This window comes from Coffea arabica, chromosome 2c (genome assembly GCF_036785885.1).
Source record: "Coffea arabica cultivar ET-39 chromosome 2c, Coffea Arabica ET-39 HiFi, whole genome shotgun sequence".
Classification (NCBI taxonomy): domain Eukaryota; kingdom Viridiplantae; phylum Streptophyta; class Magnoliopsida; order Gentianales; family Rubiaceae; genus Coffea; species Coffea arabica.
The window spans coordinates 978,438-1,006,401 of record NC_092312.1 but is presented as its reverse complement, the minus strand read 5'-3'; the positions used below and the strand labels follow the sequence as shown (position 1 = coordinate 1,006,401).

General features: G+C 35.8%; 2 protein-coding genes and 1 long non-coding RNA gene across 12 annotated transcripts; 1 reads left to right on the top strand and 2 right to left on the bottom strand.

Annotated features, from left to right (window-relative positions):
* Nucleotides 1-6,376: 6,376 nt before the first annotated feature.
* On the bottom strand, nucleotides 6,377-10,662 carry LOC113724851 (protein yippee-like At4g27745). 2 transcript variants are annotated; one of them, XM_027247728.2, is made up of 6 exons: nucleotides 10,525-10,662; nucleotides 9,130-9,422; nucleotides 8,143-8,264; nucleotides 7,599-7,631; nucleotides 7,325-7,449; nucleotides 6,377-6,795 (listed from the first exon to the last, which is right to left on the bottom strand). In XM_027247728.2, the coding sequence occupies exons 5-6, from the start codon at nucleotides 7,415-7,417 to the stop codon at nucleotides 6,568-6,570; spliced, it is 321 nt and encodes a 106-aa protein (XP_027103529.1). In that variant the 5' UTR covers nucleotides 7,418-7,449; nucleotides 7,599-7,631; nucleotides 8,143-8,264; nucleotides 9,130-9,422; nucleotides 10,525-10,662; the 3' UTR covers nucleotides 6,377-6,567. The 2 variants fall into 2 exon arrangements, with proteins under 2 accessions (XP_027103529.1, XP_071929356.1); XM_072073255.1 differs by lacking the exons at nucleotides 9,130-9,422; nucleotides 10,525-10,662 and having other exon boundaries at nucleotides 8,143-8,338.
* LOC113724850 (uncharacterized) lies at nucleotides 10,649-17,691 on the top strand. 9 transcript variants are annotated; one of them, XR_011830648.1, is made up of 10 exons: nucleotides 10,758-10,898; nucleotides 11,711-11,832; nucleotides 11,949-12,234; nucleotides 12,313-12,374; nucleotides 12,453-12,534; nucleotides 12,972-13,076; nucleotides 13,232-13,298; nucleotides 16,134-16,295; nucleotides 16,592-16,700; nucleotides 17,030-17,691. XR_011830648.1 is itself a non-coding variant. In XM_072073254.1 (3 exons), the coding sequence occupies exons 1-3, from the start codon at nucleotides 10,649-10,651 to the stop codon at nucleotides 12,048-12,050; spliced, it is 474 nt and encodes a 157-aa protein (XP_071929355.1). In that variant the 3' UTR covers nucleotides 12,051-12,126. The 9 variants fall into 9 exon arrangements, 1 of the variants encoding a protein (XP_071929355.1); XR_011830642.1 differs by having other exon boundaries at nucleotides 16,592-16,886; XR_011830619.1 differs by having other exon boundaries at nucleotides 16,384-16,886.
* Nucleotides 17,692-21,131: 3,440 nt separating this feature from the next.
* LOC113724848 (uncharacterized) lies at nucleotides 21,132-27,222 on the bottom strand. Its single transcript, XR_011830587.1, has 7 exons — nucleotides 26,852-27,222; nucleotides 26,201-26,244; nucleotides 24,460-26,131; nucleotides 24,117-24,205; nucleotides 23,084-23,139; nucleotides 22,664-22,797; nucleotides 21,132-22,382 (listed from the first exon to the last, which is right to left on the bottom strand). It is a non-coding gene; the product is annotated as an uncharacterized lncRNA (long non-coding RNA).
* Between the last annotated feature and the right edge of the window lie 742 nt (nucleotides 27,223-27,964).

Sequence of the window (27,964 nt, the reverse complement as noted above, 5' to 3'; positions counted from 1 at the left end):
CGTCAATGGAGAGGTGCATGAAGCATTGGAGTTTTTGTATAGAATGTAAGCAGAATGTAATTTGGAGGCACGTGTTGTGTCTTGGGGTGCTATTATTGGTGGCCTTTCACAGGATGGTTATGATGCTGTAAAGCATGTTAGCGTCAGGGTTTGAGCCAAATGCACAAACACTGGCAAGTGCTCTTCCCGTTTGTGCCGGATTGCCAATAATAAGAACTAGGAAAGAGATTCACGGCTATCTCGGGAGACATGAGCTTATGCATAACCCTTTTATAGTCAATGGGTTGGTCGATTTGTTTAGGAGGTGCTGGGATATGGCAACTGCTATGTCTCTATTTTCCTCTTTATTCTCTATGAAAAGTGAGATCTCCTATGGTACAACAATGGTCGTCAGTTATTTTAAGAAGGGGGAAATTTCAAGGTCTGGGGATCTTTTTGATCAGATGGAACTGGATGGAAAAAGGAAAGAAAAAGTATCATGGTACTCGATGATTTCAGGCTATGTGAATAACTTGACGTTTGCTGAGGCTTTTGCTGTGTTTCGAGATTTAGTAAATCAAGATGTTTTTGATGAGGCTTTTGCTGAGGCTTTTGATGTTGAAGTTGATGGTCATACCCTTGGAACGGGCATCCTTGCTGGTTTAATGGAAAATGACCATAACGAACTCAGGCATGCAAAGCTCGAAGTTGAGGCCTGTGGCATCTACACTGTTAGAATCATCTTACCAGCCTGCTCAAGGTTGGCAACTATTGAGCGAGACAAGCAGGCCCACGCACGTGTAATTAGATGTGGTTATTAATCGTATGCTCATATTGGATGCATACTACTGCATTCACCATGCATGGTCATGGAAAAGGAGGAGCTGCCTTCTTTCACAGATTGCTTTTTAATGCTTTTAAGCATATGAGCAGGAAGATGAAGCATATGATGTCATTCGCAAAATTGCAAATGCAGCCCAGCTGCACGTTGTGATCGGGAGTGCCTTGCTCGGTGCAGTGGCTGTGTTATCCATGGAAATATTACTGTTGCAGAACTTGCAGCAAGTAAAGTCATCGATTTGGAACCAAATAATACAGGAAAACATGTTATGTCGGAAAATTTATATACTTCAACAGGCTGATGCAGCGATCTTGCATGAACCATGCTTCTGATTATATTAGGAAGGATGAAGAATTAGGCTTTATCTTGGAGTTCAGATATGGACTGGAGGTTGACGGAGGAGTCGGACTCCGCCACGCGTTGGAGGAATTTGAGGATCCTGCGAAGGCCTCTCTCTCACTCACTCTGCCCGGCCTTAGAGTTGTCCGGAGTGGGAGCGTGACTTCTCTGTAGAGTCTTTGCTGGTCCAGTGATTTAACCAGTACCGCCACTGTCTATTCAGGCTGAGTCTCAGGCCCCGAGGCAAGCTGGCGTCGTGCCTTTTAAGTCTCTAACTAACTGTGAGAAAAAGATTGATGGAGAAATGGACGGACGGGTGGCAAAGCTAAGTTGGGCTTCGGAAGTTAAATGGGCTCAATCCCGCGGAATCGTATCCATCAACAGATTGACCACCCCTTTTATGGATCCATCCGTTGGTCCACCCTTTGCTTTGTCATGATTCCACCGACCGCACACGACGGTTCTGATTTTGCGACGTCACGTTAACACACTGTAGTTTGTAAAATAGCCGTATTATATTCCTATATTATCCATACTGGTGCTCAATGCAGCCTAACATGTGTGTAATAAAAAAATATACATAATTTTTATGCTCATATATTTTAAATAAAATTTTTATTATTGAAGCAAAATTTAAATTTTTAAATATTTTTTATAAAATAATTTATATTTGTAGTTATAATATTTAGAGGTAGTTATGTTGAAAAAATATATTTAAATAGTTAAAAGTAAAATTTATATACCTAATATTTAAATAGTCATGGGTAGTTATAGGTAGTTAAAGTGAAAGTAGTTTTTTTAAGAGTAAGAAGAGAACTTCATAAAATGATAATAAATGTTAATCCCAAACCTCTCCTGAAACTTTATATATAGTATAGATAATACACATACACATATAATTAAAAAAAACTTTTATATTTTGTATACTTTAAAATTACTCTAAAAAACATTCATACCTTTTAATTAATTGTATATAATACATAAAAAAATTTTGACATATTATATTTTATGAATTATACTTCATTTTAAAAAAAATTTTAAAAATTTGAGCAAGGATAATGATTTGTCTTCTTAGTTATATACAAAATAACAGTGACATATAACATAATTCTATAGATTTATACACATAAAAGTAATAAATTGATAAAATTTTAATAAATTTAATGGCCTTTACACAAAAATATGAGTTAAAATTGGTATAAATATAGCACATATTATAGTTCTGTAATTTTCAAATATATTCATACCATTCACTTTCAAATTTATATACCTAATTTTACCAAACATGTATTTTTGTACCAAAACTGTTATTCGTGCTTTTGAAAACAAAAATTATGTATGCCAATGGTTTTTTCATGGGTACAACCCAAAAAACTCCTTCTAGTATAGTTATCCCACAGAAAAATCTCGTGTCAAATCATACACAACAGTACTTTATGATTCAAAATAAAGCGAAAAATTAACGAAAATCGTTAAATTTAACACGTTTGATATAAACGCACTGGAACTGTGCGTGATTTTTCTAACAAATAGTTTTTTAAGGTAAAATTTGATCTAAAATACTTATTTTGCCCCTCATACCTTAATAAAACAACCATGATTCTTTTTTAATTTTGCTCCAAAATTGCAAAATCGACGATTTTTGCTTATATTATTAATGAATGAAACTAATGAATCAAAAATCGTTTGTTTTATGTTTTTTTTACTCATATTATTAGGATATTTTTGTCATTTCACTCAAAATCGTTTGTTTTAATGATTTCCGTCGATGTTTCAAATTACTTCAAACCATGAAGTACCGATACGTATGATTTAAAACCACAAGGGGCTTTTCTATAAAATAGCTATATCACAGGGAACTTTTGTGTTTTTTACCCTTTTTTTTATGAGTAAATCTTTCCTACACTGACGGTGTATACACTATCATCGTTGAATTCATGACATGTGTGCAAAAGTTGAATTTCAAATTCAAATTTTGCATAGTTGTCATTCATCCAACACCGATAGTGTATACACTGTCAGTGTAGAAAAGATTAATCTTTTTTTTATACATGTACATACAATATCGTGTATTATACTTGTACCATATATGGTTACTCCTACCATTTTTTTTTTTGGTTACTACTTCTTTTCCAGTTTGTAACACCAATGTCCCTTTATGTTTAGGGTACTTTTCGATGACAAAATCTTAAATTTTGGGAAAGTGGGAATCATCGAATGTAACACGAAATCTTACTTGTTAATTTGCCTCTCTTTCCAAAAAATTATCCTTAAAACTCGAAGTATAAAAGTCTCCCATCTCAGTAATGCCATTAGATTGGACCAATGTATATCAACTAGTTGGATGCATGTCATAATAAAAGAGAGTGATATCCTTATACTATATAAGAACGAGTTTAGGACTAGATTTTAACCGCAGAGGTGAGGCTATTTTGAGAATGTGAGAGTGTTTGAAGAGTAATTGAAACACTGAGTACAAGTCATTATAGCTTTAATTTCACTATAATTACTTATATAACCTTTCAGACATTTAAGGTTAGGGGCAGGTTTGGTATGTTACAATGTTTGATGCCAAGTTGAGTATCAAGTACAATTGAATAAAGCTTGTATTTTGATAGAATTACATAAAAGTCCTTTTAATCATTTATTATACTAACATCAAAACCTTCCAATTTCCTGAAACCTTTCTCATCGGTTAAGGAATTAATTGGATGTTTACATAATTGGATTTTAATTACAATTAATTAACTTAATTATTATCTGAACAATCATTATCATATTTATGTTCCCATGTTTAGCCGATACCCTTTCTTCTTTTTCGGTTTCACCTCTTTGATTTTATTATGGCTATTAAATATTTGGTGGAATGCATAGCTTTTCCTTTTAATTGAGGCAAGTTCTTTGGGTTTGTCTTCTTCGATTGTAGTTTTTTTTTCTGATGATTAATTTATTCAAAAACTTCATATAGTTTGCCTTTTGATACTTCTAATTCCAAAAACTGACTAATTGTATTGTTTTTTTTAGTAGATCCCAGAGATTCTATCTCTGGTTAAAGTACAATTTGAGATAACATTGTCACTTTCTAAAATAATCAGAAAAGCAATTTTATCATCTTCTCCTCCTCAGTCAAGGTATTATCTTTTTATTTAAGTCAAATAACCTTATTTCTCATGAACTTTCTCCTATTATTCTTGACTCCAGGGATCTGTTGACTACATTCCAGCAGTTATGGTTCAAGTAGTTAATTTTTCATGTAATATGATTTGGAATTCAGCTTGTGTTTATTTTAATTAGAAATTTTATGATTGTAAAATTTATTAACTTATAATTTTGTAATTCATTGAAACTAAAAAAGAAAATTAATCATGCTACATAGTACTAAGATGTCATTTGCACTCTATTTGCTTTCCATGTGATCTCATTCTTGTATTATACTATTTATATAGTTTCAAATACAAAAAAATTACTTTTTTATGCTATCTAAAAGAATTTGTAGTGAAACTTGATGAATTTAAATGTTTTAGCTACAGCACCATTTTGATTGCATTGTATTAATTCATTTACTCATAATTGTATATTGTACAATGATAAATAATGTTTTTTGATTTGATTGAAACAACTATTATCCATAGTTCAAACGAGTCAATTAAGCAGAGATGTTATATTGGATACTTATACAAGTAAATATTATAAAATATCATTAAGCAGTTTCTACCTATAGTTTGCAATTCAAATTCATATGAGGAATTTCTTCTGATTTTAGTTACCATTTCCTACAATTTCAAATTTAGAAAATATTATTTGCACCAATTTTTTTATAATCAAGATGGTTTCAATTCAAATCTTTAACAATTATGCAGATTTGAACTTATTTATGAGATTACAAAGAAATGTCCATAGCAAAAAACACCAAATCTGAATAATTTCTACAAAACTTTGAAAAAGACCACTTAAATTTCTTATCTATCTATCATTTTTTGGCATTATTATCTCTGTAAGAAACATGTGATTAAGTCATATTATACCCACCAAATTATATAAATAGTTAGTCAAAAATAAAATTATTTTAGATTAGATTGGACGCAAAGTGATTGATGGATAAACTTGACTTGATAATTCGGGTTGAGCTTAAGTCGAGGGATAAATCAGAAGTATTGCTTGAGGGATCTTTCACGAACATATATAGATTCGAGAGATGAAGGGTCCAATTGATACTTTAAAATGTTTTATCATCTTGAATAAGTTTTAGAAGAGACATTTGGATACTTTTCAATTGCACTTCAAACATTATTACATTTTCAAACTACCCTTATCTTTACAGTTAAAATTCAAACATAACCTTTGATCACAACGGATTCTTATATAGTATAACGATAAGAATATTTCATTGCACATTATTTTTATTGACTCACTATGTAACTTATGATTTTTCTATTAAAATTACATGATAAAATCATCATACTTCAGTTCCTATACTACAAAATATTAAACAATAATTATTAATTATCTTGAATCACAAGCATCAAATTCCCGCGCGTCGCGCGGGCTGTCCCTTCCTAGTTTTCGCACTTATATCGGGCATCTAACATGCACCTGAATCCAGTTGCTAGCCGCCAGAAACTCCTGCATTGTATTCATGTAGCAGAAACCATTTTCATGATCACTTCCGAGTGCAAGCACCTGAATCTATTAGTTAGACACACAAACTCCTGCATTGTATTCATGTAGCAGAAACCATTCTCACGATCACTTCTGAGTGCAAGCATTTGAATCCATTAATTAGTCACACAAACTCCTGCAACGTACTCAGGTAGAAGAAACATTTTTCATCATCTATAAGTGCGACTAGTGTTTAATAGCTAAACCATAATGCTCAAATTCTTGACTTAAAGCCTAATTCAGATTCAGAGTGCAAAAGATGCAGTCAAGTTCCAGTTCCCCTTCCTTCTAACACGATAAAGTATACTACAAATTATGTTGATTAGTTGAGAATGTTTACATCTGCCACCTTTTAGGCTGCAATGTGCATATAAGCTGGCTGACATTGATTAGAATTGATACAAGCATGAATGAGAACTCTACAAATACCGGCAACACCAACCCCTCACATAGCATCATATTACCCGTAAATGCTTCCAGAACTTTGGGGTGGTCATTACAGTTCAAATTTCACAGATACAGTAATGCAATACGAGGGTAAGTATTAAGCAAGAGATCTGAAACAACAAATATAGGCTTTTGAGACAAGGGTATTACATGTTCAATGAATTCCAAGACACAAAAGAAGTAGCAATTCTCAGATTCAGATGCTGACAAGTATCAACTTCTGAACTTTTCTTCAACATCTCAAAGAATCAACAATTCCTTTTGGCGTTGAAAATAAAACTAAGCAAGATCATCTTACGGTGCTACCAATTCTCTTTTACAATTTTAGACTTCTCCAGAATGAACTTTCCCTCCTTGTACTTCTGTGTTGAGTCGTAAGCTCGCTCATACTTCCACCCTAATAGCTCGTGACAATCACCACAATGTATGTCGGCAACTGTGTGTAGACCAGTCATGAGCTGTCTGTCTTCTTTAACTCCCAAAACAATGTTCATCACATGAGAGAACAAAAAGGCTCGCCCATTTCTTCCCTAAAAATTGCATCGCAATGAATCTAAGCCACTGGTGCCCAAACTATATTCATGATCATTGCAGTCTCAAGAAATTGGCTTGCTTTGAATTGAAATTGATAGTCATTCTTAACAAAACACAACATTTGACCTCCAAGTAGGATTAACAACACATAAAATTTCAACAATCTTTTATACCACTTATCTTCACTACTAGGGTCATCATATATGCTCGTCTTCGTACACAAGCGAACAAGGAATTCTTTATATTTTTTCCCCCTTAATATCTACAAGGTTTTACAGCGCCTGGAGGAAAATAACCCGATTTTTGTCGTTTGACGGTAGCAGTGACTTCCGGACAACCGAACCGGCCGTGCCATACTAATTTTCAAAGAACCGAAAACCATATATTTTAACTACCATCATTATGTATTCCCAACTAAAAACTCTCCCCAATTAGATGACCATGATAACAAGAACTGAACAAATCATCCATCCCATTAAGAATTAGGGAAGTAATTTAGAGGGTACGATTGGATCAATGCGTTACCTGAAACTCCTTGGAAATTATATCATCATGAAGCGAAACATGATTCTTGCATTTATAGCAGCTATACAGGCGAGGTCCAACCAATTCACCCATCAATCAAAAGTTCTGGGGCACAACACCTCACCCTGCTTAAAAACCAAGACTCGACGGATTCAAAACGCATGATGCAGAAACCAATCAAGATATATATATATATATATACATAGATAAACTTTCAGCAGCACATTGATGGCTGCACAAGCCAAAAGGGAGAAAAAACCACAATGTTCTTTACCTTCAAATGACTCAAGGAGGATGACCCAGAAGTCTGCAGCCAAAAAAGCCAAAGGAAAAAAAAAAGGATGAGAACAACAGAGCTTGCTGACGTAGAAGATGGTATTACGACACTCACAGGACTTTGCCAATATATATATATATATAGATATACACACACATACATACTGGAATGAAATGATGAAAAAGGAAGTTGGGTTTGACAAAGACGGGATTGGTTTTATAAGTAAACACCAGTAAAGACCTCGTTTTATATATAATATATAATAATAAAGAAGCGTGTGGAAATTTCTACTCCGCCTGTCCGCCACCCAAGCAAGATTTAGACAGAACAAGAATAGTGATGGTGCGAAACAGTAGTGTTACTTTAGTTGTGACGGTTTTGAAAAAGAAGCAACGGTGACTTTTGAGAAACCCCCTTCAGCTCACCTTTGTCCATTGTCATAATCAGAGATGGACAAAGGTTGAATTCGAGGGCAGAATTAAAGCAGTAATAGCAAATTTTTTTTAAAAAAAAAGATTAATAATTATACAATTGCACTAACCTGCCTGGCCACTCTGCCCTTGGGTTGACGGTTGCCATCCTTGAGGTCGGATGGAGAGAAAGTGGGGCTGTCGGGGGCCATACAAAGGGACCACTGCCGTGCCGGCACTGAGTGAGCAGTGACTAAGCAGGGGGAGGACAATTTCAAGAGTACCGTTAATGGCTTTGTTTGGATATCTAATTTTTTTAATAATATTTCGTTTATATCGTAAATATTTTTTTATCTTTTATATATATATATATATATATGATACTATAAAAAATATTATAATAATAATTATTTTAAATAATATATTCTATCCAAAGTCCAAACAATAATAATGAGTTCAGCGTATCAGCCATCATTACTTATAAATAAATATATTAAATGAGAAAATACCGATCGTGCAACGCAAATGACAAAGCCAAGGCCTTCTTTTTTAACTTCCCCACAAAAGCTGCATGTGGTCCTTAGAAACTTTATTTTTTATCAAGTAATGGAAACCGATTCCACTCTCACTCTTTCCAACTGGAAACTTTTAGAATTAGAATGCCAAAAAAGTTGTTAGGTCTGATCCCACGCACGATAAATGATTCCGAGGCAGCTAAAATAGAAAACTGAAAACAGTTTAAATACTAGTACAAAATACCCAACTAATTTCCTCCCCGCCAAAGGTCCATTGATTTGCTGTTTTAATTTGATGTCTAATCAAACTTTTTTTGTAAATCGGGACATGAACTCTCTAAAACTTAGTACTATTTAAATTCATTATATTTATAAGCCATCAAAAGAAGATATATATATATTTTTTTATTATAATACTCAAGCGTGACATGAGATGTAAAAACAACGCATTTGACCCCACACACACACACACACACACACTCACGCGCGCGCACAAGGAGAGGAGATTTAGCACGGCAGAGTCTTTCAAGACCACGACTTATCCTTTATCCACAGGTTCAGGGATTTGCCAGCATTAAAACGCAGTAGGCAACACGAGTTTACCTGTGACACCACCCAACGCAGTCGCTGCCTGCAATTTCAGTAGTATTCTTTCAAAATCTTTGCCTCCTCAATTGCAATCCACTCAGGAACTGTCTTTCTTCCTTCTGCCCCAACACAATGTTCATCGCGTGAGCGAACATGTATGCTGCCCCAGATTTTGCCTAGCAATCAAACGTAACAATTCCTTGCGTGAGAGAAGATCATCGCGAAGAGCCACAGGTGTACAGCACTCTCTGCAGCAGCTGTAACTAAAATGGATTACCCGTGACTGCGAGCGAGGCCTGCCATTTGACCTGCAATATTTACATCAAATTCAATTAGTAGAAGGAAGCATGCTGCTGCTATTTGAACCGGAAAAGTGCTAACCTACTTCTCTGCTGCTATTGTTTGATTAATTTGAATCACAAAAAAAAAAAAAAAAAAGAAGAAGATTGATGCTCAGAAATCAGTTTGAAAACAAGGAGAAGACGCCATTATTTAATTATGCCTGTAGGAGGCGAAGCCAGTACATATAACAGACAACTAAACAGGGACAGGATTAGTTGATAGGATTGGAACAGAGGACTCTGAGAAAACGAAATTCCATGCCGAGACTGATGAAGTGTGAAGAGTCCTATAATAATAATACTCTGCTATATGAAAAGATAGAGATCGGTGAAGCTACTCCAGTGCAATGTTTAACTCAATTTTTGCACCCTCCAATCCAATGAACTGGAATTCCATCTCCACCAAGCCTTGCTTACTGTTTGCTTACTTGCATGCCATGGGCGAATGCACTTGCCACTCATATTTTTCACAACAATCAATTTTTGTATGCATTGGAGAGCAAGGAGAAGGAGAATGGATAGGAAATTCGGATAATTTTGTCCTCTCTCGTGTGTTTAGTACGTATGTATGTGGGTAGTTTTGTCAATTTATAAACTTAGGTTCTATTTGGATTGTAATTGTTTTTTATTTACACGAGTACTTAACAAACAATTTCGTAGTAAGCTAATGAATTTAAATTTTTAATTTTTAATTTTATTGGACGCACCCTAATATCATCATCCATGTTAAAAGTGACTTAATCGATTCTTCAATCCTAATTCACTGTTTCCTAGCAATTCCTAATGACACACACACATTCATGGACTGAACAAAACAACTTTTTGTTTTACTGTTTGAAGAGCTTGTTAGTGGTGCCTTAAAGGAAGTTTAATTCATTACTCGTGTGATCAGCCTTGGAGTGCAAATAATTTAATTTAATTTACGGAGTAAAATTCTAAATTTAAAACAGCAATGCCAATCGAGTGAGCAATACAATATAAACCAATTTTTTTTTTAAAAAAAAATGAGAGGATTATAGGATTAGGAAAAAAAAGAAAAGAAAATGAAAGAGATGGACAGACGGAGTACCTGAAAAAACACACCAAAAAAGTAGAAAAGGAAAACGAAGAAACCGAGAGGCTCTCTTTGTTGCTCCTGGATGTAAATTCCACCGACTCAGATCACTGTCTTGGCTAGTAGCGAGAGATCAGAGATGGCTGGGCCTCACAGCAGTAGAGAGATGGCGGTGGCTCCCAACAATTACGATGTTTATGGAAAGAGGATCGCGGAGGAGGCTCCTTCGGAGACGGCAGTGGCTTACAACAGGTGCAATGCCTCTGGAAATAGGATCGCAGAGGCTCCTTCGGAGACGGCTGTGGCTTACAACAAGTATAATGCTTCTGGAAAGGGGATTGCGGAGGCTACTCCCGTGGCTGCCGCTAAACGCCGTCGAGCTGACTTTGGTACCAACTTTAATTCCCGTCTCTCGCTGTTTATCTCTGTGCTCTCAATTTCGCTTTCGTTGGGTTTCTACATTGCTAGAGAGCTAGGTTTAAAGTGGACTATCGTTCCATTTTGGGGAGAAATAGCTCATCTGGATGCCTCGTTTACTTGGGGTCAGAATACCCCTAGCTTTTCACGCCCTTATATTTTCTAGATCGTCGATTTGCTATTACAAACCTAACCTATGGGTTTTACGGAGATGTGCTTCTTCTTGGTGGGGGAGAGCTTCGTTGGAGGTCTCGTTTATTTGTTGGTCCGGACAGATACCTATCTCTTTCTCTCTCACCCACACAGCTAGAAATTTATGCTTTTCTGGTGCTAAATTGCTCTCTGAAAGAACAAGAATGTTGTGGTACGTGTCTTTGTAAGGGTGCGGTGAAAAGCTTAGGATTTGGAAATGTGTGTTTGTTGGATGGTATGAAAAACCATACCGTAGGGAGAAATAAATACAAATTTGCGTGGTTTCTTAGATAATAATAGCGTTAAAATTTAAGCATAAGAAATGAGGTGACTGATATGACTCTGTTGTTGCCTTTTTCTGTTTTTGGGTGTGGAAAGAAAAGGGCAAGAATGATGATAGCTATAATAGTGGTTCTCAAATTTTATTTGTTAGTTATGGTGATGGTGTATCTATTGTATATTTTAAATAGCCGAGATCATTTATTGTCCTTCTAATCCTGACTCGCATTTTCCGTTTCTTAAATCTATATCCATTATTTTGTCGGTTTGTGAATCGGGATAATATGGACTTCTATTTTCTGCCTCGTCGCAGATGACCCTAGCATCCTTAGTTTCTCAAGTTTTTATGCTCGTGGGGATGGAAGAGGAGAAACCCGTGTAATTGTAGACACTGACCCCATTGGAGCATCCTACGATTTTTACCTCCAGTGCTCGGTAATCAGTTTCTTATTAAAAATCTAGACTTGGGGTCTCAAATTAGTTATGTTTTTTCTTTTCTATCTCCGTTTAGGGGTGTTGTGTATCTCTGACATACTATTGCAATTGAACAGAAAATGTCGCCTCATATTGGGGGAACATCTGCCCCGTCTGTGGATGGCGGATTTAAAGATCATCATGTTGATCTCAGTGTTACGGGATCCAATCCAGCTTGACTCAGTTTTATGGGATCCAATCCAGCTCAACTCAGTGTTATGGGAGCCAATCCAGCAAGAAGAAAGGATAGCCAAAGCATGACTTTGCAGGGTGGAATACCAACAAATCCTGTTCCATCTGATGCTTCCAGGACATTGTTTGTGCTGGGTTTGCCTTCAGACTGTAGACGGCGGGAAGTTGCTCGTATCCTTCTGTGACCTGCAAACTAGTGGTTTTACTCCTATAGTTCTTCTGTTGTTTCCTTTACTCCATTTTCTGCAGATCTGTTTCGCTGCTTTGAAGGCTATCAAGAATTGAGACTTATAAGGAAAGAGCCAAAATATGTAAGCCTTTGCTTGGATTTATGTTTGTGATTTATTGTTTAATTTATTGCTCAAATCACCGCCTTGCGACTCGTGCAGCATGGTGGTGATCCATCAGTACTTTGTTTTGTGGATTTTGTTAGTCCCGCTCATGCAGCTGTTGTTAAGGATGCTTTGCAAGGTGAGATGATAATCACACTCTTATATAGCAATGGATGCTTTATTTGGTGGTTGTGAGGGTAGCCTTACTATCTTTGTTATTCATGACATATATGAAAGAAGATGATTATGTATCATGTCAGTGATTGGGTTAGTGTGCTCTTTGCTAGAGGAATATTGCGACTTTTAAGGTACACCTCCAACGGCATAAAACCAGTTGCCATCTAGAAAATGGATGGAATTTAGACAGGATTTTACATGCCCCTTGATGGACCTCCAAATATGTACTCATACTGGTTTTCCAAACTAGGTAGTGTAACATATGGACGTTTTCATTGGAGAGAATTGAGTATATATGATGTGGTAATAGCTGGATTTTGTGATTTGTTGATGTCTATGAGCCTGTCAGATAAACTAATTTTAGATATGAATTGTGAAGTAGTCAAATATTATTTGCAGGTTACAAATTTGATGAGCTTGATCCTCTTTCTGTCCGTTTGATATTGCAATTTGCTCGTCACCCGGCTGCAAGGTTGGCTGGTGGGTACCGTTGAAAATGATGAGGTATAAGGTGACAGGTGATCTGTTCTACACTCTCTTATGTAGAAGTTTATGGCAACTGCAATCTGAGAACCACCCGCAATTGGTGACTAAAGTGTACTGAGTTTTGAATATCTTTGTATTATTTTGGTTTTCACAAAATGTTGCTTCTATTGTAGGCACTCAGATTGTGTAAGTTAGAACAGACTCCAGATGGGTGGTTTTCCTGGGATCAGCTTGAATCGGGTGGGTTCTCATTTTTCAAGGGTTGGATGCTGGAGTTTAAATTGCCCTTAGCTTATGTTTTTCTTTATTTTCTGTCTCAGACTTTCACTAGACTCTGATGTTGTCATGTTTATTGGATGGCTAGTGTTTCTATCTGAGGATATTACCATAATTTCCATGTAGAGCTTAAAGAGTTGGTTACATATGAATCTTATGAAACTCTTTTAAATTACTAACTTGATTTTCAGGTAATATCATGATATTTAGAGCATAGTACTCTGCATATGGTACATGTTCTGTTCGCTATTCGTGTTTATACGATTTTTTTAGTTGTCGACAAGTTTATACGATTTTTTTTGTGAGCTGGACTGGTGCTAAGCAGTCAGGAAAATGGGGGAAAAAAGAAAGAAAAAGACAAGGAAAAATGGGTTGAAAAGCAATGCTAAGCAAATCAAAGTGATAGTCACTTGAGCCAGGATTTAGCGACTGTAGTAGTGCTATTCTAATGGTGGGAAGTAGTCTCCGAGATTCTATTAAATCTTTTTAGTCATTGTCTGCACCATTACATGTATAGATTATGTGTCACGGCTGTTGTCCATATACTTGACAATGCCCCCTTTCGAAAGTTTTAGAATGTCACATTTGCAGAAAGATTTCAAGGCTGGTAAGCAAATGAGGCTACAAGCTTACTCAAGCCATAAAATCTGTAATAGACCAACTAAAGTTTGCCATATTAACGATGGCAGAACAACTAATTTTACCTAGTTAGTCCTGTCATGCCTTCTTCAGAGTTCTTCTGTTATACTTATTCCAAAATGACCATTTAATGCTAGGGGCTGCATCCAAAATTTATGCATATTAGTTGGTGTTATTTTCTGCATCAAATGTCAAAGCACACATGCTGTTTGAGGCATAACAAACTGAGCTATGGAGAAGGGGATCCAAATTTTACTATAACATCGTAGTGCAGTAATACAGATTCCGTCTCTTTTCAGCTTAGATCGTAATTGGAGTAATAGCTGATCTTTTCAATCTTTTCTGCATGATGCTTCACTAAGCACAACTAGCCTATCTAAAGGCTGTAGTAAAAAATGGAATTTTGTTCGTTAGAAAATGTGCTACTAAGTAAATCACATTTACTGCACCTTCTAAGACTGCAGGATAAGATTTCGGTGAACATCTTACTTGCTAAAAGAGAAAAGCTAATAGTTTTTGTATCTCTTCAAGTTGTGGTCCTTTGTTAAGGCTAAATATTAATCACCATATCAGGTGAAAAGATATGTAAGTTTGCTACTAATATTGAGAGCTTTTAGAGAAACAATTAAGGGAAACTGATTATTCTCCACTTGCCAACCTTGAACGCAACTGGCTAATTTTCCCGTGACATTTGACACAACCCTGATTTCCGTGATACTTTCTAGAGGTCAATACATTCACCCTTCCCTCTAATTTTCTTTGTGCCATCTCCCCTTGGTAGGCCTTCAAATAATGTGTGACGAGTTATAGCTAGTTCCACTCTATAGGTATTGGTACTAAGATTGTTGCCTTCTTAGTCTTTTTTGCCTGTTTACGTTGTGGGTGGGAGAAGTAAATTTGATTTTTCATTATATGGTTGAAACTAGCATTCATGCAGAGCTTTGTTTTTTGGTCTTATTTAGTTACGTGTAGGTCCTGATAACACTCTCAGAGCTTTGTTATTTTGTCTTACTTAGTTACGTGTAGGTTCTGGTAACACTCTGTTCATTGTGGTGTGAAACTTTGTACTGCTAAATAGATTTGAACAATGGTAGTTCATAGTTGTCATCCTTCTCTCTCTGCAGCAATGATTCTTTTATCGTGTCATCAATGAGCTGTCTCACTGCAATACTAGTTAAGCTTTACATTAATGATTTTCCAAATTTGCTAGGCCACTTTTGGATGGCTTTTACTCTCTCCCCCTTTTTGATAAATTAATTAATTCATAATCACCTTTGTAATGATGACTCTAAACTGACTTATGCCATTTAAAAAGATACATTAGTCTTTACAGTCCCAAGGGACCCTGAGATTGACGATATGGTAGCCATTTTAGTTTTTGATACACGTAAGATTAGTCATTTTTCAAAAAGAGTAAGTGGACTTACTTACCTTTCTGTCTTTCTTTAAAATGAGAGTATAACCATTGGAATTAAAGGAAACAGACAGTAAGTGTGTAAAAGTGCTTTTTGGAAAGAGGTTACTAAAAACTGGAAACTTATCTGAGGGCTTGAAGATTACTTTCAAATTCCATCAATGTACTTATCAGTCTAAAAGTGCATCATAGATCCTAAAAGTAATAAAATAAGTAATTTATGAATATTAATTCTACAAATAAAGTAGAATAAATTGAAATGTGGCTTGAGACTTGTATGCATGTATCTGTTGGAATTTTTGTTTAATGGTTTTTCTAGAAAATTGCCTTGCACTACTCTTCTTAAACCAAAATTTTGCATCCAAGCTTCTGATCTTGCTTGTAAAGAATGGTTTTGAAAGCTGCATTAAGTAGGTGGAATAGCTAATGAGGATAGATAGCGAGCTTTAAGTCAAACCAAACTGTTGTTTAAAGAACAACCCCTAGATCTTAGTAAATCTCAAAAACCGTTTAGATTTTATGTCGAAAATGAGCTGCAAACTAAATTGATGATTGTTGGAACAGAAATGTGTGGGGATCACATTTAGTGTCTATATCATAGTTTGAATCAATTGGTACCTGTCAAATATGTTATGTTAGAAGATATATGAGATTTGATAAATGCTAATGTTTTTTATATTGCAATGTCTAAATGAATTAAATACTTCTACAGAATGTAGTTCATGTAGAGCTTTGGTGGTGTGCAGGAGAAGGGCAAACTTTTTTAGCTTCCGAGATTCTCATGTCAGCTTTGCCGCTGTCGTTGGGATCAGGCATAGAAGATAAACCAAGAATCGGAAACTGAATATCCTTGAATGTTAGTTTTAATCATTTCCTCAGAAATACCGAAGCTGATTGGAGTGGGCAAGGTCAGGTCCAACATATATTTGTCATTTTCACTAAAAGAGTGCTCTCTTGTTAAGACTGCTAGTACGCTGATTGCTATCTGTATTGCAGGATGGAGATTATCGTCTTTACTTGCTGGGATAGCCTTATCGGCTTTTCTACCTAGGAAGTTTCTAGGGGCTCTTTTTTGGTGTCTTTGCTTTCTTATGATTTCAAGCTGCTTATATTCTGGCTGCTTCTATGCGTTATAAATAGATATTTAGCATCAGTAATCATGGCACCTCTAATGATAGTGCAACACGTGGCTTTCCTTTGGCAGGTGATGATGTGCTGTAAATTTCAGCGCTCTGTTACTTCCGTGGCTTACTTTTGGATCCATTCTAGTTACGCGTGTCTGACTTCTCTGATATGTTTGGCTGGAGTGCAAGGTATGGTCCTTCCGCTTAAAGGGTTGTGATTCCAGTTCATGTAATGGGCGACTTCCTGTCAGTTGGATTATGTCTGTCTGTCGAGTCTACTTCTGTGTGACGGTTCTCACCTGTTCTTGGAGACATAGTAACGGTGATTGTGTGCCTAGGTTTTGGTTTGTTTTGAATAGGCACTACTGTTCTAAGGTATAGTTCGTTTGCCATAGTTTTTTTTCCCCCCCTTGCTTCAGTGTAATTTTTATCTACGAGGAAGAACTATCTTTTCAGGTGTCATTTATTAGAGCACTGCAATTACCCATCTTAATTCCTCTATATTTTGCGTTTGATAGATGCGCTCTTGGCTTGCCAATTTTATGAGAAACTGCAGTTGTTAAGTTTTGACTGTGAAGTGACTCGTCCACGCGTTGTCTTTGGGTGCAAGATGCTTTCTGCGATTATCCTGGCTGTTGCGTCTCTTGCTTAAAATTGAGGAGGGTTGCGGAGGGGAGAGGCTGATTAGAAATGGAGAAAGTTAATACATCGCTTTTGCTTTTGTGAAAGCCGCGGGGGGAAGAAGAAGAAAAATGCGACAGAGGAAGAATTGATCTGATTTGTGGTTTTAAAGTCCGGTGGTGAGCGGAATTGTGATCGGTGGACTGGTTGTTGAATTGATCTGATTTGTGGTTTTAAAGTCCGAGAGTCGACGTGATTATTCACTGGTTGGGGTGGTTCCTACTTCCTACATATTATATGGGTTTAGCAGAAACATGGAGAGAGAAGATCTGGATTTTTTTGGGAGTTGAACCATTAGAATCTTCTAATTAAGATATAACATTAGAACGGTACTGGCTTCTCATTACAAACCTAAATCGCCACATGAGCATGCTAATTACGTGGCATTAATTAAAATATTTTTTTCGACAATATTTGGGTCACAGAAACAGTAACCATACATATTTAGTTTAGTTCAATCAAACCATCATATATATATATTGTTATACGATTTTGGTCACTGTATGCTGCTTGGATTGTTTGTTTCCGTCGGAAAATATTGTTGTTTTCCGTGATCATATTTTTCTATCACCTTTTTTTCTCACATATATCAAATTGCTATAGTAATTTTTTCATAAAAAATGACAGAAAATGCAATCCATACACAACCTTAATTTTGGCTCATAAACATTCGTTTCGGAAATCAATCAATCAATCTTGAAATACCAACGTAGAAGTTGGTTGCCTGTATCCATCCTCCCTCCAAGTTATGACTCTTCAATTGCCGCCTTTAAAGACCGTATGTATAAGTATAACGACCCTCCCTCCAGTTCCAGCAATTGCCGACGTACAACGACCTTCTTCTGCACAATAAAATTAATATTACTATGTGTTTCTTGGTGTAAAAGACAAAGCAGAGTATCTTGGAGAACATGTATTTAAAGCTAAAGGACAATTAAGCGACCAACTTGTTTTGCACATATTCTTGATGTCTTGTGCCTACTGCCTAGGGATGGTTTTGTTTAATTTCTATTAATTAATTAGTCAGTAGTGATTCTGTCATGGAGATGATGTATGTCTATGGGATTTGAAAATTACCTCACCATACATTATAAGAGGATAATCTAAAAATTAAAGGGGCAGGTGAATTTGAAAGTTTCAACGTCAAACAGCCTCCTTTTTTTTTTCGCATTCTTGAAAATGACATGCTTTGCTTTCGGCTTCGTGAGTTATATAGATAGTAGTAGTATAACTTAGGGATAATTTCAGAAACCTCCCCTGAGGTTTCTGACACTTTCACTGACATCCCCTGAGGTTCTCAAAATTTCACTTACCTCCCTTGATAAAAAATTGGGCCCCTTTTCTGACGTCATCAGGGCCAAAATTACAGATATATCCCAAGTAGTTGGGGTTAATTACTACCGTTTAGTTACATAATGGCATCTGATATGATTAATTAAGCTTAACAACAATAATAGAAACTTGATTTATATAATATTTTTAAAACCCTAATACATCTAAATTTGATTTTATTTTTCAAATTTATAAGATTTTTATTTAAAAAAATGGGATACGGATAAGATATCCGGTTGGTTCGATTTGCATAGGTGCATATGAGAATATCCGAATACTCCTGAAACCCGCAAGCGGGATTCTATGTTTTTTCTATTTCAAGGTTAGCTCGCATGCGGGTTAATGTTATATTTGAGCGCGAGAAGAAAAAATTGGTAATTAGGCTCTTTGGGCATTATAAGTAAATATTTAAATTAATGGCAGTTTTATTACACCAATATTATTGTATTATCATTATTATGATTATTGTATTATTTCTTATGCAAATATAACATTTAATTATCCAAGCAGTTTGATTTTATTTTTACAATTTATAAAATTTTTATCACTTACATAATATTTTTAAAACCCTAATACATCTAAATTTGAATCTAATTTTCTACAAGTCATACTTATAAATGCGAAATCTAACAAAAAAGTTAAATACAATTTTTGCAGGTCAAATTTAACAAATGCGAGCTATTTGCAAAATTTTAAATATTTGCAACATTTTTTAAAACAAAAATTAGAAGCTTTCTGCAAATAATTCCCTACCTCTCAAAAAATACCAAAATAAAAAAGATAAGAGCTCGCATTTGCTTCCTAGAAATAATTCCCTAGCTCTTAAAAAAGGGAAAAAAAAATCGAGAAGAGCTCGCATTCGTGGAATGCGAGCTCAATAACCAGAGCTCGCATTTGTGAAATTCACAAATGCGAAGACCCCCCTGACGGAAATTAAACCCAAAATCACCCCTTTTGTAGAATTTTTTTAAAATTCATCACAAAGTTGGAAATTTCTCAATAGAAATACAACTTGTCTGGATTCCTTTCACACTCTCATATCATTACGGTTGCTTTGCGATTACAGCGGCAAAACCTGTTTTTAATGGAGAAAGATGTAGGTGAATTCTATGATTCTCCCCTATGGCTTGAAGAGGCCATGGTTGCAGCTAAAACTTTTTACTCAGAGCTCTAATTGTAGCACAGCAAATGCACTTGTTATCACTCCAAATTAGTAGCAAAGAATGTTAATAGTTTGAAACCTCAGAGGTAGTTAAGTTGCTTTGCTTTATATGTTATTGCTACTGAAACAGCAAACCTTCTGGCCGTTGCAATTTGCAGCTAGCCGTTGCAAAATCTGCCAAATAACTGTTGCATGGCACATCTGGTGCATGCAATTTTTTGTATTGCACTTACCCCCCCTCAACTTTACTAATTAGTCCAAATCATTTATTCTTCTTTGAATCTTCTACTAATACAACTTCTGCAAAGGGTAGCTATGGAATAAAAATACCTTCTCACACATGAAAATAATATTTTAATCTGATTTGGACTGGATTGTTACCACAAAATCAAAAGCAAGGGAGGTAAGTGAAATTTTGAGAACCTCAGGGGATGTCAGTGAAAGTGTCAGAAACCTCAGGGGAGGTTTCTGAAATTATCCCTATAACTTAAGCTGCTGGAAAATGACAATGGATATTTTATTCGTAGTAGTACGTCCGAAAGTAAGCCTATATTAACATCCATCCTTAAAAGTAATTCGGTATTACTGTTAGTATGTACGTGCTTCCTTAATATTTTATATTTATATTGGGGTATTCCACACCTAACTAATTTCTGTCGTAAACTGAAGATGCGCAACAGATCTTCTGTCTCACACCCTGTGTCACTATCTGTCCCACTTTTTATTATATTGCTATTTCTCCTTCATAAATATCATGTTTTAATTCTTTTTTATTTTATTAAAATTCACTAATTATTAATTCAATAAACAATAAATACAACCGTTTCAAAAAAATAATATATAATAGAAAATTAAAAAATATAGCTTTTGCAGTACACGACAGAATTCTGCTTTTTCTTTTCCATCACACATCATCACACGTGTCTACGGTAGCCAATCAAATTCCTACTTCCAATCTACGGAATGGACGAGGGTTTCTGACAGCCCTACTGCAAGAACTGAACAAAATAGAATAAGCAAGTGCTGTGAGATCCATTAGGCAGGTTAGGTTACTGCTCTCTATGAATGTGAAAAAACATGGGAGACGTACTTCTTTCTGTATTGGGAAGTACATTACATACGTCTGATCGCAGAGACCTTAGTTTTTCTTTTTCTGATATATCTTTTTTCTTAGCACTAGGAGGCACAAACGCGCTTCGCGCGATGGAAATCGAAAATGCCCTATCCAGTTTTATATTGACCAAAAATCATAATATATGAGGTATTAAAAATAGTAATTTATCTAGAAATCATTATTTGGCTGTAGTTTAACACATAAACCACTAATTGCAAGTCAAGATTTTGGCTGTTACAAATGATCACCCACAAAACAGATTAACATAGAATGCAAAAAAAAAAAAAAAAAAATTGTACATAAATACTTATAAAAAATTAAGCCACGTACAAACTAAAATGGCATTTGAGCCATATTAATCAACAACCTAACTACTACAAAATATTTGTGGTTGAATTCTTTATAAGAATGATATCTACACATTAACTAAAAGCATCTCCTAAACTGTTCTCTAGAAAAAGACTAAACAGATTAAAAAATTACAATAATCAATTTAACATTGAGTCACACTCCTAATCAGACTACATGAATGCCTAACACAGCACAACAGATTCCTCCTTCTTAGCTGCTCTACCACATGATCCTGCACTTCAACATTCTGAAGCAAAAAATCACAAGGATAATCATAAACAGCATAAGAATAAATAGCCAATATACCCCACAATGTAAATTTGTCTCTCGACTCCATTGCAAAATATCAGCCCCACAATGTAAGGTATGCATAAGACCATGACAACCATTAAGAACGTCATTTTTAACGATCCAAATTCTATTCCTTCAATAGAAAAATAGACACACAAAGAATTTCAGTTTCATACAAAATCAATAGACAACAAGCACAAAATTTCCTCCATATGTCACAATGTCAAATACCAAAAGCAATTCAACTCAAATATCTGAGGTACAAACTCAAACAAAATTCAAAACTGCATTGAAAATTGGATTCTTATCAACCAGAACTTATTTTATTGAAAATCTGGTTTTTTTCTCAAGGACGAAGTTCAAACATACTCAAAACATTGACCGTGATTTTAGAAAAAATTTCATTATTTATAGCCATATGAAAACACAACCATTAACCTTTGACAGTTAACCTTCTTTGAATCTAGGGAAAAAATTGCATTTTTGTTGGCAATATATATATTCTATCAGTTTCCACAAGACCAACCAAATTAAACTAAAATTCATGAGAAAACAGAAGATTTGAGGCTGTCAGCAAGTGCAACTTCACTAGTAATAATCGCAACACACCAAACATCTAAAACAAAGCAAAAAAATAGACATTAGGAATGACTCAACATGCAGCCAACACAAAACTGACTGTAATTTCTCTCTTGCGATCAGTCCATTATATATAAAAAGAACAAAAGTAAGTCAAACTTTTTGGCATTCCATTTGGAATGACTCAACAAGCAACCAAAACAAAGAAAACTGACTGTAATTTTAATCTTGCGATTGGTCCATAATATATAAAAAAGAACAAAAGTCATTAACTTTTTGGCATTCCATTCACATTTCATGGTGGAAACTAACCTCAGCAATCATGAGTAACTATTCTCTGGCAGTTTGGCAGAGTGATTGCCTGCAAATATACATCATAAGAGTAATGAATATGATGGGGAAAAAATCTGTACACAAATCATAGCATGTACTACAATATTTTCCACTCCCTAATGAGACCAATAGTTGTATATTGATATAATACCCTCCTATAACAGTTCTATCATGACGTTCAAGCTACATTATAGAAGAAAAATAGTAAAAAACAAATAGAACAGGTGATAGAGGGGCTCTAATTACTCAATTGCAAATCTATGTTAATACAGGTGCTGCTTTGATATTGACCTAACAGATGATACTAACATGTTCATTGAATCAGTCTTTGGTGACTTATCAGGGATTGCCCAAATTCACTACACTTCAGGCAAGCAAATCCCATAACATAAAAGGGCTAAACTTCGCTGCAGCACAACCTCTGTTGAGCACAGAAGAATAACCTACATAATCAACAGAAAGATGAGTATAACAATTACTGAACTCTGTGGCACAAAACAATCGCAGAATAAGCCAAAAAATAAACAAAACAAAAGAAATGGCACAAAAATTTAGGAAAAGAAAACACACAATTAAAGGATGACCAAAACAGGTAGTTCTACATCATTTATACCAATTGTAATCATCATTCATCCCTTGATGTACATACCATAAAGAATTCATTAGCTATGAGCAAAGGATTCATTAGCTCAAATGAATGCTGCATTTTGAGAATGCACAAGAACATACCTTGGATTTGCATATTCTGGTAAGTATTGCAACAGGAAACGAAGAGCAGTATCTCTCTACAGCAACAAAATCATAACATATTTATTAGGCATATTATTTGAAAAGCCAAAAACTCAAGGATGGGAAAAAAAGAAAATGTCTGTTCCTTTTGGTTCCTTTGTTTCGAAAAATTATGGACACAGGGAGAGAAATATCATTATCAGAACAGTGCTTGGCCAAACAAGAGGAGGGTTTCTTTTTTCTAGGAGGAGAAAAACCTATTATGTTTACTTCTGATCTCTTCATTTCTAACTGCTAAAAATACACCGAAACAGAAAATGAGAATACAAAAAATCTGAAATTATCTATATAAAACATCAAGACAGGGGAATAGGATTCAGCTAGACCCAAAAATTATGTAAAAAGTAGCTACCATTTTGACAGTTAGGATTTTGAAGTTTTAGTTCTTCCAGTGCTAATAAAGATGATGGCAAAATTATGGATGAGCTTTAAGGGAAGATTATTAATTTCTTGTGCCAGGCAAAGAGAGAGGCTAACCAAGCAATTGAGTTGCAAAGCTATTCCACATTAAATGGGAAAGCCTAGGAAGAAGAGTTACAACAACATTTCCTCTTCCCCCACCCGGCAAACTCCCTCAGTCCTACCCTCTCTAATCTTGCTGTCATGGTGTAGTACTTTTGAAAGTTTATACTTGTAATCATCCTTCTAGGACCACTTATCAATTAAGTAGTTTATGTTTATTGAGTGCGAATTTTACTATATGTTTGAAGCAAGATGAAACCCTTGGCAACTCAATTTCAGTTAACATACTGAAGCACATTACATATACTTTTGCACAATACTATACTGAAGCAATGGGTAAGTTATGATCTAGGCTATCTGATCAATGAGATTATCATAGCCAACAGGTATTATGAAGGAACTTTAGTCAAAGAAAAGAAAATGGATGGTCAGCTTGTTCATTCAAACCCAAACTTTTTCGGATGAAAGAAATAAGAAATGAATAAATGTATAACTATGAGCTGGACCTTACACAAAGGTATAATTAGGCTTTCTAACTTTGGGCATCAAAATCAAAGCTTCCTTGCCACCTGAACTCTAGGCAAATCGAGCATTTTAAATCTGCAATATCAAAATTTCAAAAAATCAACTTTCAGTTTATTCACCATTAACAGGAAGAAATACAAAGAGGAAAAAAAACTAATCAAAAAAATGCATAAAAATAGTAACAAAAATCAAAGAACATAAAAATTTAAAAATATATATATAACAAGAAGAAATACAAAGAGGAAAAAACGAAACACAAAAATACATAAAAATAGTAAGAAGACTCAAAGATCATAAAATTTTTTAAAATTACAAAAAATAAACGATACCTCTAATCCATGGCTGCAGTAACAGTCATTGATTCTCTGAAACTAAAATTACTAAAAAACTTAGAAATATATACAGAACACTGTGAAATTATATCGATCTATTGAATGTAAGGCTTTTCGGCAACTGCAAGCAAATCCGTGGGCAGATAAAAGAGCCATAGATTTTGCAGTCCCGGAGAGCCCAAAAATTTTCTAAAATTGAAGGGAGAATCGGGGAAACATTAGCTTTGCAGTTGATTGGAGAATGAGAGAGAAGGAACTGACAACCTCTTTTTAGAGGAAAGGGTAAAAGTGGGCTTACGAACACACCAAAACCAACTATAGTCAAAGCGACGCCTCTGTGAAGCATTCCATCCAACACCTTACGGGCATCCTTTAGGTAGCTAATAGAGGATAGGGAGATGATATGGTGGCAAGGGAGGGAACGAAGAGTCTGAGGAGATGAAGGGCGAGGGAGTGGAGATCTAGGAAGGAAGGCAGTGAAAGATGCTGATGATGGCGAGGATTTAGCGGAGGGATTGGAAGTCATAGAATCCCAGGGCTGGTGGGAGATGGGGTGCTCGTGATGTTGGGTGTCGGAGAGGGAGATGATGTGGCGGCGAAGGATGAGGGAATGGAGAGAGTCTGAGGAAAAAATACAGACAGGAGAGAGGAAGAGGAAGCAACGGGAAAAAAAAAGAGAAGAGAAAAGGAAGAAGAGAAGAGAGCCGGCGGCAGCGGAGGAAATTTACGAAAACCCTAGAGAGGAAGTATATGCAGACGGCTGGCGCATTGCGCAAAAAAAAAAAGGCTGGTAACTCACATGCTTGGCACGTGAGAGGACGACGAAATACTTCCAGGTCACCACAGCCCTTCGCTCTTTATCTACTTATGTTGAAAAAGAAACATGAAGGAAGTAGGGGAATTTGAACTCCCGATCCCTTTAATTGATGGGATATTCTGTAACCTCAGCAGAGATCTTCTTGCCTTTGCTTGTAATTAACTTGATTTGCTTGTATACTAAGCAATTGTTCCTCCGCCCTCCTGCCCGTAAACTTAGCAAAGACATAGCAGGCTACTACTACTCAAGCCGTAGTTAGCTTGTCGCGGTCAAAAGAAGGCTGGGAATGCACAATCGTCATAAACAAAATATTAATCGTTTGTACGGACTGCTGAAACAGCAAAACCTCGCAATCTTTTGGTCAGCATAAAACTTAGAAGCATGAAGAAAGTCTGTGCGTGGCTTTGGCGAGTACTCGATACATCGACCGGTAGCATATATCATCATAATCATTCAAGCAGATTAATTATACATGTTACGGGCCGGTGAAGTTGGATATTAGTATCTGTTTTTGGAGTTACTGAGGGAATACATAAAGTAGAAAATAGCCCTTGGTAATTAAATTCTGACCCGTAAAAATGGTGCCCAAAAATGACCTAAACCCTGTTGAAATGATGGATGGATATAAATTATAATCGGTTATGTATGATGCAATATCAGTCATTTATCTAACTGTTCCAAATCGAAGTACGCTCCAACAAAAGTTTGGTTACTGGAAATCAGGTCCCTGCGGCTGCGGAGAGAAGTAGTGATGGCAAGATCAAGCAAAAGAAACCACAAAGTGAGGCGCGCACTTAATGGCTCGAAACGTTTTCTTGTTCTCTGCAGCACCGGCCGGAAACCTGCAAATTACTATACAGCAATATTGTTAGGATTTAAAAATGAAGAAGAAGAAAGGTGAAGGCTTTATAGATCACGTACTTCCAGATGGCCTTGATCAATGAGAAAGAATTTATAGACGGAACCTCTGTTTTCAAACTCGGACCGGACCGGCCGGTCGAACCGGTTGAACCGGGAACCGGCCAGGTAGCCGGTCCGAGTCACATTAGAAAACCGGAAATTTAAAACCCGGTCAAAGCCGGTCAAAAACCGGGTTTGACCGGGAAAAAACCGGTTTTTCCGGTTCAACAGTATTTTTTTAAAAAAAAATTCAAACTTTTTAATATTATGTTTTGACCCCCTAAATTGTTAAAACTTATTGATATACCTCAAATATTTGATACTTTATAAATATTGTCCTAAAATTTGATGTTATTTTTCAATTAAATTCATAATTTTAATTCTAAACTTGTTAATATTTATTAAATAATATAAATTGCTACTTGATTGTTCTAATTTCTTTGTATTTTCTTGTTAAATATATTTGAAACATCAAATATATATGAATATGCCTTTATTAATATCAATATATTATTAGATATTATATATATAACATTTTAATTTTAAAATAATTTTTATTTATGACGTCATCCGGTTCGACCCCTATCGACCCCCGGTCGAACCCATTGACCCCTGACCCCTGACCTCGGCCGAGTCGCTATCCGGTCCGGTTCTGAAAACATAGGACGGAACACGTTAGTTAAAGCGGATAATTATTGAACGGGGAAGCATACAAGAGTGATATTGGTTCGGCTCATCTTCAAGCTGTTCTGCTCTGCTCCACGACAGAATGTTATGAGCCGCAACCAGTATCACGCCATGTCTGCTTCTCCCTTAATTTGGCTCACTCTCTCCCCTGCGGCAGAAAGAGTCTTTACTTCTTGAAGATGATCAAGAAGAGTGCTGCCTCGCCTCTTTTTATAATGCCAGAAAGTGACCATTTGCCGTATATGCCCAACCACCTTCCTTAACTTTGATATGTCTGAAACAATTGTCCGGCAGTGAAATGGCTCCCGCAGCGAAGGACTGACTATAAGAGATGAGAAAGCAATTCCTGCGCCTGGTCAATCAGTCGTCTGTAGAGAACAAATTATCATTTCCCAGTCAATTAGGCTAAGAAAGAACAAATTATCATAAGATACTAAGACCAAGAATCCACTAACGGTCCTTTCCAGTTTATTTTTGTTTATAAAAAAAAAAAAAAAAAATTCGAGCATAGTGGAGGATACTTTGAAAAATCGCACGTGATTTTTGTACGGATTTGTTGCCATGTCTTTGTCGTGTAACATTTTGCAGTACTATATTGATAATATTTCATGGTCAAATTAATTCATTCAGGGACAACAACATTGGCTAATCACTCTTTGACCGGAAACATGCGTGACCTAACAAATCGACGACACCTTTACCATTTCATCATCAACAATTTGCAATACTAGAAATTGGCAATGAGCGTTTTCACTCTTTTTATTGATTGATTACAATGGTGATTCAGATCAAGACAGATTTGCTGAAAAGGTCTGCGCAGAAAGCTAGCTAATTTCCACCCTTAATGGTGCAAAAAGCGAATCCAACTAATTGGGTTCCTACTTAAGACGCTCGCTAGCTAGCTAGGTACGTATTAGTACTAGCAAATGTGCAGGTAACTAACCTTCACGCCGCGAAGTTATATTTTGGTACTTTTGATTTTCAAAGGAAGTGGAGGGGCCTTCCTTTTTTGAGTTTTTTTTTTTTTTTATTGAGAAAAGAGAATACCTAATCTTAAAGCAGTGGGCACAAAAGTTTGTCTCAATGATGAACAAATTG